This window comes from Lachnellula hyalina (genome assembly GCF_007821495.1).
Source record: "Lachnellula hyalina strain CBS 185.66 chromosome Unknown contig00022, whole genome shotgun sequence".
Classification (NCBI taxonomy): Eukaryota; Fungi; Ascomycota; class Leotiomycetes; order Helotiales; family Lachnaceae; genus Lachnellula; species Lachnellula hyalina.
In genome coordinates this window covers 111522-126323 of record NW_022157136.1, presented here as the reverse complement: position 1 = coordinate 126323, position 14802 = coordinate 111522, and the positions used below count along the sequence as shown (strand labels likewise).

Sequence of the window (14802 nt, the reverse complement as noted above, 5' to 3'; positions counted from 1 at the left end):
GCCGCGCCGGCCGCCGAGCAAGGCTTGGTATGGTGTGGAGCTGGGAAGGGATACAGTAGGGCTACCAATTAATTGTCACTTATTTGTGAGTCGAGTCAAGTCAAGTCAAGCATGTCTTTATGGAGATATTCTCTTCTTTGCGGCTCGTGGGATTGTCGTGACTGTTGATCTCTTCGGTTTCTACTAGGACCAAGAAAAGGGATCAATTGATCTCTCTAGCCAAGTTTTCCTAGCAAATACGGCTCGGCTTGGAAAGATGCCAGACTCTTATCTCATTTTAGTTAAGAGGTTATTTGTTACAGCGGCTAGATATATCTATTGTTATTTGGCCAAAAGATTCGATCAGGTGGGAGTGGACGTGACAATCGTCAAAAGAAAACAGTTTATCACTAAACTTCAGCTGATATGAGTTTCTCCGCGGTTGGCTTTCTCCCCTGGGTCCCTTTGCAAGTATACCACCTGACTTCAGTTTTCAATATGTCATATCACTCTCCTTTATCTCATGATTCTTATTAAGTGACAAAACTGTAGCCGCCTAGGAACAAACGTACAACCACGAGTTCACTCCGGCGACTGCATGTACAAGATATAGAAACACTGTTTTCTTCTCTTCTCCTCTCACGTCAAGAGGCTTATGGCCACTTGCAAGTATACTGCCGCACGTCATGTCGCGACCGAGACTTTGTGGAAGACTCTGCTGCTCCAGCCCTAACCGCCATCATGTCCTTGGGAAACCGCTAGCGCGGCATACTCAATAAGGTATATCTCAAACGCCACAAGCCAAAAGACACATCTCCTGCGGCAAAGAAATTAAACCTCCCCGCGCTCGCATGAAGAACTGTCTTACTTTACAAAGTCTGGGACTTATGTAAAAGGCGTAGGTAGGTCCCTGCTACATGTAATCATCACTCCAGGCACCTAATCAACCTCTTCAGCTTCTTCGCTATCAGCGTATTTGCATTCTGCTGCAGAACCAGACATCTCCCTGGACTCTGGTATTCATGTACTGACTATTCTTCTCTGTTTCTGGATCTTCAATGAAGAGTTTCGATGTCTGGGATCGATGTAGATCATGGCTGGCTCTGCCAAGTTGGAGTTGAATCTTGGTCGCCGCCTTGATTGTGGAGATGGAGGTGGATGTTGATGTGGGAGAGAAGAAGCCTTTGTGGGGGGTTAGTGACTGGCTCAATGAAGATATTTTCTTGGGCTTCCGGGAAGTGGTACCTCAATGGTGGCTGCATGCTATGTATATGCATGCTGTGCTCGACAGGTGATGTCCAGGAATTTTAGTTGACCATCAAGACAACAGGCGAAAGGCCATCCCTTTACATCTGCTGTATACTAGGGACATACCAGGAACGGCCTCCAAGTTCGTACTCGTTACGTAGATACATGTGACAATTGCTAATGGTAGTCCAACAGGCACTACAATTTGTAATTCCCACCTTCCTCATGCCTGGAATTAGGGGGTGGGGGCATTTTCACCATTCGCCATCCTCCCCCCTGAAAAAAGTTAATAATACTTTGCGCCACCATGAATATAAGGGGCCTTACCAAATAATATCACTATGCTCAAGGCCCGATAGCCTTATAAGTACCCTCGAAATGAGTAGTCTGATCAACCAGTTTTACGGGACCTATAAAGGCATCTAGCCATTTAAATATATACGACTCTATAGTTTGCGGAGACAGTTCAGAACTTGGTCGTTATTCCCGGGGGTTTTAGCTTTGAACGTCCGAGGTCATCCTCTTCGTGGTCCAATCGTAGTATCGCCGCCACTGAGGAGGCAAACCCTTGACTTTGTACTTCATATGATGGGTGTGTAGCATTAGAACGGATACCACTGGTCCGAGTGAAAGCATGGCCTTGGAAAATTTGAACCAATTTTGCCCTGTTTGTAAAGCCGAAGATGGAGTGAGCGCGCATGGTGTTTGTTCATAGACTGGGTGAAGTCGCTTCTCGGTGCAGCTGCAAATTCTTCATCACAAGCGCTGGAGTTCATAGTTTTGACTTTCCCCATATATGCGCGAAATAAGACCTACTGTAGTCTCAGCACGTACCAAAGGATTGTCCACTCTTACCACCAAGCTCGATAGACACATGTCGTATTAAAGCATGGCAGACTTAGCTCTAGATGACCCCTGATCAAAGCTCCAGATTTCGTGGAGACACTTATGGACCACAAGCAGAGTCCGTTCCCCTTTAGGCGAGGAAATGGGGCTTGAGACCCCCAAGGCAATGCCAGAATTTTCACATCCATGTCCAAATACTGGGCCTCGCAGCTCGTCATCGCCTGTAACAAGTCAGCATTAAGGCGGGAGATCCAGGAACAAGTTCCCACAGCAGTCCAATTAGGGCTCAGAGGCATCGTGGCTGAATCTTGAACTAGTATGAAGCTATTTCGGATGATCTATGGCTTAAACTTTGTGAGATGGCTTAGCCCTTCAAACTTGCCGGCAAGTGTTTTCTATAGGGATCAGCTGAACCTGAACCACGACGGGGGAAACAGCAGAAACATCTAGGAAATATTCTCTGGTCTTTTGATCATTCTGCTGGCCACAATATTTAGGTGATTCCTTTGGGGGCTTCGGATCGAAATTTCAAGATACAGGGTGAAGGGTGCTTGTAAATTTTGCAAGCACGCCATGGGGGGTTCTGATGGCACCTCCAGAAATGAATATTCGGCTACCCAATCACTTGAAAAGTTATATAACTACCTACCTACCTATACTAAGCGCCAACACATTGCGGTTATCACTGGCTTAGTGATGTGACTTGTAGGTGATGCACACTTGGAGTTTGGTATCGTTGAGAATACATAAAACGTATTTGGATAATATCCGCGTATAATCTGTTCTCATAAGTGTAGAAACTCGGATTCCGTATACAGTATACAGACAAGGAACATTGGGCAAATTGATCGACCATTGGAATACATCAAAATTTACCCCGGAGGAAAAGTCTTCAAGGGAATGGACATGTTCATGCATGGCAATATCGACAAGCACGCTTGTATCTTACAACTTCTAGTCCTGTGATACCAAAGGGTCATTTGCAATCTGGGGGGTATGAGAAAATAATATAGGTTTCCAGGAGTGAAATGGGACAAAAGACTTTCCTTCTTCCATGACTAAAGTTAGAAATGGAAGGAATCGTGTTGGACTTAGCTGCTTACATAAGCGTCTGTGGGATAAATCTCTTCATCACGCTAGACTGTCCTTCTCTACACACACTTTCATATGCCTTTCACGTCTATGCTAGCTGTGACCATAATTATCGTCCTCTCTGTGACTAGCTTTGTCCAACAAATCGATCATTCAGGGGAGTGCACTCGCTTATGGAAATGCGCTAATCGGGTTTGGGACTAGTCAAGTTCGAGGCTTCAAGGCAAAATTTACTCTCAGCCTTGCGGTCGATTCGTCGAGCCTCCCAGCCTCCTCTTCTCTCTTCTCCCTCTAACCAACCCACCGACCTTCATATCAGCGATAATCATCTCTGCTCTTCCGGATAATATAGCGATTGCATATCAAGGAAAGTCTTATCACGATGCCGCCTGCTACTATTCATGCCGCGCCTGCCCTTGATTCCTATACAGCAATCGCAGACCACCAGGCACAAACACCCACGAGCTTCTTTGGCGCAAAGCCAGTCCTACATTATCATGCTACGGGTGTTCGCGCCTTAGCAGCACGATCGCAGCTTTCAAAGTTGCCGGTATTTTCAGCGGTCCCAGCGGATGGAGGAGAGGCTGAGGCACAGGCAAACAGCGTGGAAGCAGTAGACGTCTTTGTTAGTTCAGAGTAAGTCGCGCCTTCCTCTGTTTTTCGCACTTGTCTATCGTTTGCATCTTGGGCTCCAGCTAAATCTGCTTCGCAGGAACCTCATCTTGTTCAACCCTGCGACTTCTAAAGGTGTCTCAATCCCCTACCCCACCATTTCACTCCACGCAATTCAAACACTCGACGATCCTACCGACTCGAGTCGACAAATACGAGGCTTATATATGCAATTGGAGCTGTCAGATCCGTATGCAGCCAGTGAAGAAGATGAGGATATGGATATTGTTGAGTTGACCCTCATCCCACCGCCTTCATCAGCAGAGAGTGAAAAGCCAGCAATACAGACTCTATTTGAAGCGGTCTCAAACTGCTCGAACCTTCATCCAGACCCCTCATTCGAGGAGGACGAAGAGATGGGAGATGGCGATGGTGACAGCAGGATAGTTTTCGAGGGCAATGTGGGCTATGAGGGAATGAGTGGTCTACCTGGTGTCCAGGCTGGCGCTGCTGATGGTGGGCTACCTCCGCCTTTTCCTGGCAGCGGAGGATGGATCACTGCGGAGAACGTTTCAGAGTATTTCAATGAAGATGGGAGTTGGATTGGAGGAGAGACTGGTGAGAATTTGGGAGAAGGCGCTGGCAGAGTCCGCACTCATGATGAAGTCGATGGAAATGGCATGAACGGACATGGGGAATTATTAGATACCGACGAAAATAAACGACCCAGAACGGACTGAAACACAACCTAGTCGGCTATAGCAACCGAACGCTTGGGCAAATTAGGAAGCAAATTAGACCCCAAATTAGAACCCACCCCCTGACACTGCGTGGGGGTAGTCTGCAAGACCAAATTGTCGGGTTTTTGGTTGGACGGATCCTCGCAGTCGTTGTCGTCGAGACAAGAGGGAGTCTACAGTAGACGTGCGTTTACCTCCGTATATGCAGAATTCTTACACCACTAGGAAACTTGCCAACCATCTTCCCACCTGTGCACTCTCTTACTGCGTTGTGCCAAGTATATACAGAGTAAGAGACATAATCTGGATCATTGTCGGATGGAAAGCCATCACCTGCGAAATGACTGATAGGTAAATGGGTAGATGGCCCGACACGTGATTCCACTAGTGAGAGTGCTATCAATGCTTTTGATAAGCACTGCCTCCACCATCACCACAGGCCTCTTCTGTATGGCTGCGAGCTCGTCAGATATCGCCAACAGGGACCAGTCTGGGGTTTTGCCATGCGACACCCATGTCAGACGCAATCTTTGGGGGCTCTTGAGAGCGGGCCCCGGTCGCTACGCGTCCTCTGCAAACGTGTGATTTCCTCTCGTCTCCATGTGTCCTTACGGCACGGCATGGGCCAAAGCGTCTGACAGCCAGTGGCAGTCTCCAGAATTGGGGCGCTGGGACGCTGAGTGGGTGGGGAGTGGGCGGGATGAAGAGGATAAAGCACTGTTTTGCCTAGGGTCCGCGCACAAGCTCTCAGCTTAAACTTTTGGTGGACATGAGGATCAATATTGGCTGACCAGATGTGATGCTTTGCAGACGCCATCAAGGAGACGTCGCCATCAATGTTTGCGCACTGCACTCCTGTCTTTGAAAATACATATGGCTAGAACACCATCGATACTGAGCATCGCGATGCCCCTTAAACCCTCATTTTTCACCCTTTGGTGAGAATTTCCGGCAAATCGGTGTTGTTCGGTTGTGACTGTTGCGGTGGTGGCCACCCCTCTGCTGATTTTGTCGTGCCCACGATGCCGGATTACCTCGATGGACGTCGTCGTAGTGGGATCTATAGCGACAATAGTTCAACAGCTTGCAGTACAACCAAATTAGGGTCCAGCTCCGATGTCTCAGAGACCACAGCCGTAGAAGACGATGATGCCAACAGCCATCGGTTATCGACACCGGATCGTAAGACTTCCTCGAACCTCCCATCGTATTCCTCGGATGAGAAATCCCCAGAGTATTTTACAGAGGAGCAAGGAGAGAAAGGAGCAGATGGCCACCTATCAGACGACGACCCAGCTTTACGAGATATCCCGTGGCCCGTTCGACGAGTAGTCAGTCTTGAAGATGATCCATCAACACCCGTTATTACGTTTCGATACTTTATTCTTACGGTTTTATTCATTGCTCCAGGAGCATTCCTATCACAGCTGAACGAGTTCCGTACAACATACGCCTCGTATTCGATATTCTTCGTACAAATCGCCTCCAACTATGCCGGGGAATGGCTGGCTAAAGTTTTACCTGCTTGGGAGGTCAAAATTCCATTTACGAAGAAGAGTTTCAATCTTAATCCTGGTCCGTTCAGTGCCAAGGAGCATGTTTTGGTAACAATCTCATGTGCTTCTGGCGCTACATATAACCTCGCATGGGTTCCCATTTCACTATCTGAGCTTTACTTCGGTAATCCTATTCACCCTGCCGTGTGTCTGTTCTTCATGTTGGCTGTGGTATGGATTGGGTACTCGTATGCTGCATTAGCTCGACAATTTCTGATTTATGATCCCCAATATCCATGGTAAGCTGTGCCCAGACTAATCTCATCAACCGTAGCTAATAGTTGAATAGGTATCAAGCGTTAGTTGTCCCTCAACTTTCGAGACTTCAACCGCCGAGCTAACACATCGTTGCATAGATTATGCCAAACAGCATTATTCGAGACGCAGAAGAAACAGAGAGAGTCACCGTCTCCAGTCTCACGGAGACAGATGCTAATCTTCTTCCTCACGCTGATCGGCGTCATGATCTGGCAGTTCCTCCCAGAATTTGTCTTCCCATTCCTCCAATCTCTTGCCTTGCTGTGCTGGATAGCGCCGCGTAACAAAACCGCAAACTTTGTTGGTGGAGGACTAGGCGGAATGGGATTCCTGAACATCTCACTCGACTGGTCCAATGTTGGCAATTCAAATCTAGTGGGAAGCTTGTTTTTGACTCCTTGGTGGACCCAGGTCATTGTATTCATCGCTTTTGCTGTCAACTGCTGGGTTCTTCTTCCACTAGCGAAATGGGGAGGATTAGGGTCCTGGGACCATCACTTGATGTCCAACCGTTTATTCACAGGTATGCCTTCTGGTAACCTTTCCCTTCTCTTTTGCTCATGGCTAACAATCAAAGCAAATGGCACGAGTTATCCAATTCGCGACCTCATTTCGCCCGATATGTCCCTTGATGAAGTTGCGTATGCTGCACACGGACCCCCGTATATAGGAACTCAGCTCCTTTGGGCGCTGTTCTTCGACTACGCATCTTATACTTCGGCGATAGTTTGGATGGCACTATTCGGCTACCCCTTGATAAAATCGTCGATCCAGAGATGGCGAGAGCGTCGGAGCGACGAGAAGAAGCCATCCGTGAACCATGAATACAATGACCAGCTCAATGTCCTTATGCGATCGTATTCGGAGGTGCCATTATCGTGGTATTTGGTTTTGTTCATCGCATCATTTACGATCATTATCACTCTTTTGGCAAACGGATACATGTTTATTCCGTTATGGACTTGCTTTGTTGCAATGGCGACAGGAGCGATTGTAGTTGTTGTAAGTTCATCGTTATTGCTGCGTCACTAAATAGCTAGTACTAATAGTTCTTGTAGCCTTTGGGTTGGCTATATTCAATATCCAATTTCCAACTTGTAAATGCCCCTTAATCACCTTCCTTATATCGACTCTACGGTTTATGCTAACAATTCCTAGGCTATTGGGTCTACTAATGAGGTCATCTACGGACTTATGGTTAATTGTGTTTCCGGACACAAGAATCCGGCTGGCGCTTCAGTATATGGGACAATTGCTGGTGACGCTTGGTATCGAGCCCAGGTCATGCTTCAAGATCAGAAACTAGGCCATTATATGCATATACCACCTCGGGCCGTCTTTTTCTCTCAGATCTTCGGCTCTTTCATCGGAGTCCCTATCAACTACGGCGTTATCAGATGGGTTCTAGATACAAAAAGCGGGTTTCTTTCAGGGGCAGAAATAGACCCTACACATCAGTGGACTGGCCAAAAGCTCGCCCAATACCTCACAGTCGGTGTTCAATATGTCCTCGTTGTATGTATTACCCCACACGCTACACCGCATAAGCTAACCTTCGCAGGGGCCTAAACGCCTATTCGCCTTGGACCTCTATCGTCCACTCCCTTATGGCTTCCTCGCTGGAGCCCTCGCCCCCTTTGTACTATACATCCTCCACCGCTGCTTCCCGCGCGCCAAACTTAGCCTCTGGAACAGCACCATTTTCTTCAGCATGATGTCGACCTTCTGGGGCAACGTCAGCACCGGCTACACCTCCAGCCTAATCGGCGGCTTCGTCGTCATGTACTGGGCGTACCGGCGGCACTACGAGGTGTGGGCACGCTACAACTATATCCTGGCTGCGGCGTTTGATGCCGGCTATAATTTCAACATGTTGATTATTTTCCTTTGCTTTGGGGCCGGTAAGATTATTACAATGCCGCATTGGTGGGGCAATAATGCTACTAGTGTGGAGAGGTGTTTTGCTTTGAATGATGATTAGAGAGGGGCTCTTTTTGGTCTGGGATTTGGAGTCATACGGGGTTGGGCTTGGTGGGAACTTCGGAAGTCCCGGAAAATGGTAGTGGTCGGTCGGGTGGCGAATTTTGGGGCGAATTTTTGTCTTATAATTAAAACTTACGGTTAACTCTTATTTCAAGGTACGTCTTATACACAACAAGAATGCCCTCCACTACATTCATTGCTCAGTGGCTCTCCAGTAACCACGATCTCTTTTCGACAGATGCGTGCTCACGTGATATCAAATTGCCAGAAGTTATATAATATTCCGTTACATCTCCCCGGGCCTCCTGTCGTTTTTAGCTGACCTTATCACACTGCCTGATGCCTAAAAATCTAAATTCTTATACAATTAGACTTATAAGATACATTTCGTGGCGGGGTTCAAGTTCAGCTCACTGCTACTGCCAAGACTCCTCGACCAATCACCAGCTGCTTCTGGCAATCCATTCAATGATTGGCTGGCAAGGCTGGAAGCACCTTGCAGCCAAGAAACGGAGTCTATGGAAGCGTCGCAAGCTTGTTTGGGCCTTTCCATTCACAGCTCTGGTCACCTCACTTGCTTTACATATTTAAATTCCATTGTGTCTTACAATACTTTATGACCATTGGATCTGTACATAGAGCAGAATGTCGTTCTTGAATAATATCACCTCTAGGGTAAAGAAGGGATTCGAGGATATCAGTGATGTCTTCGAAGACGAGAAGCATTCCCACACACATCTAGGTATTACACCTCGTGTCATTCACCAAATTACACCCCTTCTAACAATATACAGGCGAAAAATGCCACACTCTCCACCACCACGCCCGCAACAACCGCTTCCACAGCTTTGCGCCTCCAAGAACCGGCAACGACGCCAAGTGGTACGTTGACGGATGCGGATACATGTGGGCGGTATCCGTAGCCATCGAAGAAGCGAGAGAAAGTATCTGGATCTTGGACTGGTGGTTGAGTCCCGGTACGTACTACCCGTATACCAATCTACTTGCCGAGAATGGGGGTTGAAACTTGAGAGCAAAGCTGACGGGAATGCAGAACTTTACTTGCGGAGACCGCCGACTGCGAATGAGGATTATAGGATTGATCGCATGCTGATTGCTGCTGCTGAGAGGGGGGTCAAGGTTAATATCATTGTGTATAAAGAAGTCGCGAGCATTTTGACATGTGAGTAAATGAATCAACGTACAAGTTGATCTTCCTCGGAGTCTTGCGGATATTTGAGCTGATGGAACATGGAACATGAAGTGTGCTCGGAACATACTAAGCATGCTCTGGAAGTCCATCCCAATATTGCGGTTTTCCGACACCCGGATCATGCTCCGAGGTAAGGAACACTGGCTCTTCGATTTTACCCTACCCCCTTCAATCATGTTTCTTCACATGTACTATAACTACTCCTTACACACTTCCTAAAACAAGAACTTGCTCTTCCTCTGCTCTCAAAACACTCTTGAAGAGGAAATACCTAACTCCCCCGTGATCTAGTGGTCAGGCTTTAGAGTCAGAGATTATTTCTGGAATCAAGAACTTCTCGCTCAAGACGTTTGATTTGGCGAAACTTCCCTCTGACGGGTTGAAAGCGATATATGGTGCTAATGATGATATTATTCTCTACTGTAAGTCTTCCTCCCAAGTCATAATCATCCATCCGTTTTGAAAATACTAGCTTGGGACGGCCAACAAAATCCTAGAGCTAATCGCTAAACAAAAAAGGGGCTCATCATGAGAAACTATGCCTTATCGATGGCCAGATGGCTTTCATGGGAGGCCTTGATTTATGCTTCGGCCGGTGGGACACAAACTCGCACCCACTGGCCGACGCCCATCCTACCGATGTGAACAAAGCCTTATTTCCAGGTCAAGACTACAACAACGCTCGCGTCTACGACTTCGAAGATGTGACAAATTACATGGATAACAAACTCGACCGTACCAAGAGCTCGAGAATGGGATGGTCAGATCTCTCGCTTTGTCTTCGGGGCCCTGTCGTCGAGGATCTCCGGGCTCACTTTGTGCAGCGCTGGAATTTCATTTTCAATGAGAAATATGATATTTCTCAGCAAGGGAAATATAAACTTTTGTCACTCCAAACTAGCCAAATACCCGATGGGTATTATAACGAAGATGGAATGACTGTGCAGGGTGTTGAAGCCGTGGAAGATCGCGACGATAATCCTAGCCCTGAAGAGGATACCCGTCGGCATTTCCATCTTCCTGGAGGAAGTGGGAGTATATTTGATACAATCCGGAGTGGACTCAGAGATAACATGCCTCACTTTGGAGGGTCCGGGGAGCGTGGAATACCCCAGCAGTCTGGAATGTCTGTTCAGCTGGTGAGGAGCTGTGCTAGGTGGAGTAATGGCTGCGCGACCGAGGTCAGTATTAAAATTACCATAGAAAATAAACATAGCTAACAATCCAGCACTCCATTGCGAATGCATACATCCAAGTCATTCATGACAGTCAACATTTTGTATACATCGAGAACCAGTTCTTCATCACTGCCACAGATGATCATCAAAAGCCAGTAAAAAACAAGATCGGCGCTGCTCTTGTCGAACGAATCGTTCGCGCCTACCAAAATGGCGAGAAGTACAAAGTCATCGTATGCATGCCTGCCGTCCCAGCATTCGCCGGCGATTTGCATGCAAATGACAGTCTCGGCACTCGTGCTATCATGGAGTTCCAGTACCAGAGCATTTGCCGGGGTGGACACAGCATCATCGAAGCTATTGAAAAGGCTGGAGTGCCCCAGGCAAGCCAGTACATCCGATTTTACAACTTGCGGAACTATGACAGAATCAATGCCAGTGCCACGATGTCGAATGTTGAACAAGCGAGTGGGGTTAGTTTTGAGGATGCTAGGAAAGAACATGATGATATTGTTGGTGCGGGGTACGAGGGCAGGGGAGAGGGAACTGGTGCTACTTATGGTCAGCCAAATCGGAACTATGAGCGCTATCAGGAAGCTGGCTCTCGAGTAGAGGACAGTAGGTACGACAGTGTCAGCGAATGCTACATGGATGGTGGACCTTCGATTAAAGACATCCCATGGGCCGGAACCGAGGAGGCTGAGTTTGATGCTTTTGTCAGTGAAGGTAAATACTTCCCATACCCACATTTCAAAACATCCGCTAACACTTCAGCAGAGCTGTATATCCACTCCAAAGTTCTCATCGCCGATGATAGAGTCGTCATCTGCGGTAGCGCAAACCTCAACGACCGCAGCCAACTCGGTTACCATGACTCAGAAATCGCCGTTGTAATCCAAGACCCGGAACCCGTCGAGTCGCTTATGGCCGGCGAGCCATACCAAGCCTCGCGATACGCCACCTCACTCAGACGCCAGCTCTTCCGCAAGCATCTCGGTCTTCTCCCTTGGCAAGACTGGTCACGACCGAACGCAAACTTCATGCCCATCGATAAAGACTCCAATGAGTATGACTGGGACTCTCCTGCCGATATCCTCGTGCGCGATGTTCTCTCCCACGAATTCTCTAATCTCTGGAACGGCACCGCGTCGGCGAATACTGAGGTGTTTAATAAAGCATTTCACTGCGTACCGGCAGACAATTGTAGAAATTGGAAGGAATATGAAGAGTTCTTTGGCAAGTTCTTCGTTACGCCTACTGGGAAAGACAAAACCGATAAAGACCTTCCGGCCAAATATGCCTATGGTCACGTGGTGAAGGAGGAATTTCCAGGTGGGGTTACTGAATTGAAGGATTGGCTTGACAGGGTGAGGGGTACGTTGGTTGAGATGCCTTTGCTGTTTATGGATGGGGTGGATTTCGCGGAGGAGGGCCTAAAGTTCAATGCCTTGACGAGTGAGGTGTATACATAAGGCAAGTACATATTTCATAGTAACTATTATCTGTGCCTTCTAAAGAGTACGCGCAGGTTTTTTGTCTAGGTAAGTAAGGTAAGCGGATATTCGGTAGTACAGAATATGTTTTCACATCCAGTCCTTTTCATTCACTCAATTTTTTGAATCGGAGAAAATGTCTCATAATCTAGTCTATTGTTGAAGATATTTAAGTAAGTTACTAAATGTAAATTATCGTCCATCTATTTATCAGCTCTATCTCTTGCCTTAATGGAAAAGATACCAAAGGCGGTTCAACTTCCCCCAAACGCGAGCCTGTACTCGACGCCTCCAACTCGTCATTTTCTCTCCCTGGTCAGACTCCCCGTTAGCAGCGAGCGACAGCAAGATACTCTCATTCTCCTCTTCAGGAGCCAAGGGGGTTCCGCAAGTACGGTAAGACTCACTCTTATCCTCGACAACCGAAGCGGTGGCGCGAGTAAGGAGACAGCGTTCGGCCTCTGCTTCCGCTTCTGCCACAGCAGCCACCACCGCGGCGCTTACGAATTCCGGCGCAATAACACACAAGATCGTCTCGAGGTTCACCACAACTCTATAAAAGTTGCCACCCCACGCCTTGCGCTGTCCCTGCCGCTGAGCGATCGAATACGCTTTCGGCGGTGCAGCCAGGAATCCCCTGCGGACGCGTACCGCGGGCTCCGGCGCAAGATCAGGGGCTCTATGTATAACGATCCTTGGAATGACATACGGGAATCGTGGTTTTCCCAGCCATGGCTCGGTCGTCTGGTACTGGTTCAACTCCTCGTCACTCATGCTCCATATACGCTCTGCTTCGCGCTGTGTGTCGCGGATGCGGCGACGCGCTGCCTCTTCGCAGTCGCAGCAGTCGTGGTCGAGGTTTGTGTACTTGCTGCCGATTCGGCAGGTGTTGTGGCGTCGGACCCTGGCGCAGGGTTTGACGTATAGTTTGCGGGTTGCGTCGTAGTAATGGGGGGTGCTGTGGCCACAGGTGTAGCGGAGGTAGTAGAACTTACACATTTTTATTTAGGAATGTAGGGGGCCTCTGTGTGTCGGTCTTGTGTTGGTCAAGTAATTGTGGTATTGGTTATATAAAAAGGAAATGGGATGGCTTGGTGGAGGTGGGGGTTAAGGCTTAATTATGTTTACATTACCAGGGTTGTTCTATTGTATTGTCTTGTAAGGATTGTTCTCTTTTGTTGTTAAACTGACGGCTTTCACTATTGCTCCTTTGTTTCTTTATTGTTTTTTGCCCCATGTTTATAGTGAACATCTCGAAGACAAGGGTCGCGACCCGAGGAACAATAAGAACAAAGACCAGGCAGTCACTTGAACTTTTTCCATCACACTACAGGCTAGAAAGCTTCAATTTCTGTTCTGTCTCTTGGATTTTATGTCTTAAAAATTTGTATCATTGCTTTAAACTGGAATTAGTTAGTTCTAATAACACGAAGCTTTTTTTTTCTTGTTTACTTGCCCGGAAAAAACAGCCGCGCTCCTGGTTTATGTCATGTAAAGTTGAGTCACATTAATTTCAGATATCACTTGTAATAAATATAGATTTGAATGAAGGATTGATATATTGCCACAAGTCCTGATGAGTTGAAATTTCATCATGCTAGCCTAAACTCGGTTCTTCATCCCAAGATCGATGGTGGTTTTCTAAAGGCATAATCTGCGCCCCGCCGTCTTCGGAATCTTCGGAATCTTCCAAATCGAAATCGAATTCATCTGGCTCTGACTCTGGCTTCTGATCAACGTTCTGTGGCTGTTGCTCTTTCAGACCTAAAAAATTAGTGATGAGTCTAGCTAATATAGGCACTGGCTCTGGCTCATGGTCAACGTTCTGTTGCTCTTCCAGATCGTTATTAGAGATAGAGAAAGCGGATTGAGGATGCAGATTACCATCAAAATCGTACTCCAGGGAGTAGTCTTGACCCCGGTAGTCAGCGGACTCATCAGGTGGTGTTGTGACAATTTGTGGGATGCCACACGGTTGCTTGGCTTTAAAAGCTTCGACTGCCTGTCTCTCCGCCTCGAACCCAACTTCCTCAGATGTCCAGGTTGGGTTTTCTGCCTCGATGTCATTAATGAGTGTAGTGAAGGCTCTCCTATGCACCTCCCATTCCTCATCTCCACACTCTTCGAGTTGAGTGGAGTAATCTTGTACTGCGTCCCGATGTTCGTCTCTCTGGCAGGAATCGCAGTACGAGTCCAAGGTTCTTTGCATTCTTACCCGCTCGGGATGATATTCTGGATCATAGGTCTGGTGGCCGCAGCTGTAAAAAAGAGTAAGCTCGCTATTCATGTTGGGCTGATGAATTTGAATTTGTGTGAAGGATTACAGAAACACTTACCTCATGATACTGTAGAGTTGTTAAATAAGTAGTTGTATAAAGCTGTCTAATTAGACTGGATATAGAAACAGACATGTCGAGTTCTTATCATCTACTTAGCGGATAACAAAGAACACAGGACAATGCCATTATCCTTTGCTACCGACAAACGGCGATCGAATAGATATAGACAACAAAGAATAGCTCTATCGAGGCAACAATAGAATGTCCCGTTAAGTAGATAATATAAACTTGTATTGTGATATTCTAGATAGCCTTAACTCCTATC

General features: G+C 47.3%; 3 protein-coding genes across 3 annotated transcripts; all 3 read left to right on the top strand.

Moving 5' to 3' along the window:
- Positions 1 to 3547: 3547 nt before the first annotated feature.
- Positions 3548 to 4517, top strand: LHYA1_G002477 (uncharacterized protein; the record flags this gene model as incomplete). Its single annotated transcript, XM_031147453.1, has 2 exons — positions 3548 to 3801; positions 3878 to 4517. The coding sequence occupies 2 exons, from the start codon at positions 3548 to 3550 to the stop codon at positions 4515 to 4517; spliced, it is 894 nt and encodes a 297-aa protein (XP_031007854.1).
- A 1022-nt stretch (positions 4518 to 5539) lies between these two features.
- On the top strand, positions 5540 to 8312 carry OPT8 (Oligopeptide transporter; the record flags this gene model as incomplete). Its single annotated transcript, XM_031147452.1, has 7 exons — positions 5540 to 6312; positions 6363 to 6371; positions 6430 to 6854; positions 6909 to 7333; positions 7390 to 7428; positions 7490 to 7846; positions 7893 to 8312. The coding sequence occupies 7 exons, from the start codon at positions 5540 to 5542 to the stop codon at positions 8310 to 8312; spliced, it is 2448 nt and encodes an 815-aa protein (XP_031007855.1).
- A 647-nt stretch (positions 8313 to 8959) lies between these two features.
- SPO14_1 (Phospholipase D1) lies at positions 8960 to 12177 on the top strand (the record flags this gene model as incomplete). Its single annotated transcript, XM_031147451.1, has 6 exons — positions 8960 to 9056; positions 9109 to 9291; positions 9369 to 9497; positions 10047 to 10708; positions 10756 to 11431; positions 11483 to 12177. The coding sequence occupies 6 exons, from the start codon at positions 8960 to 8962 to the stop codon at positions 12175 to 12177; spliced, it is 2442 nt and encodes an 813-aa protein (XP_031007856.1).
- Positions 12178 to 14802: the final 2625 nt, after the last annotated feature.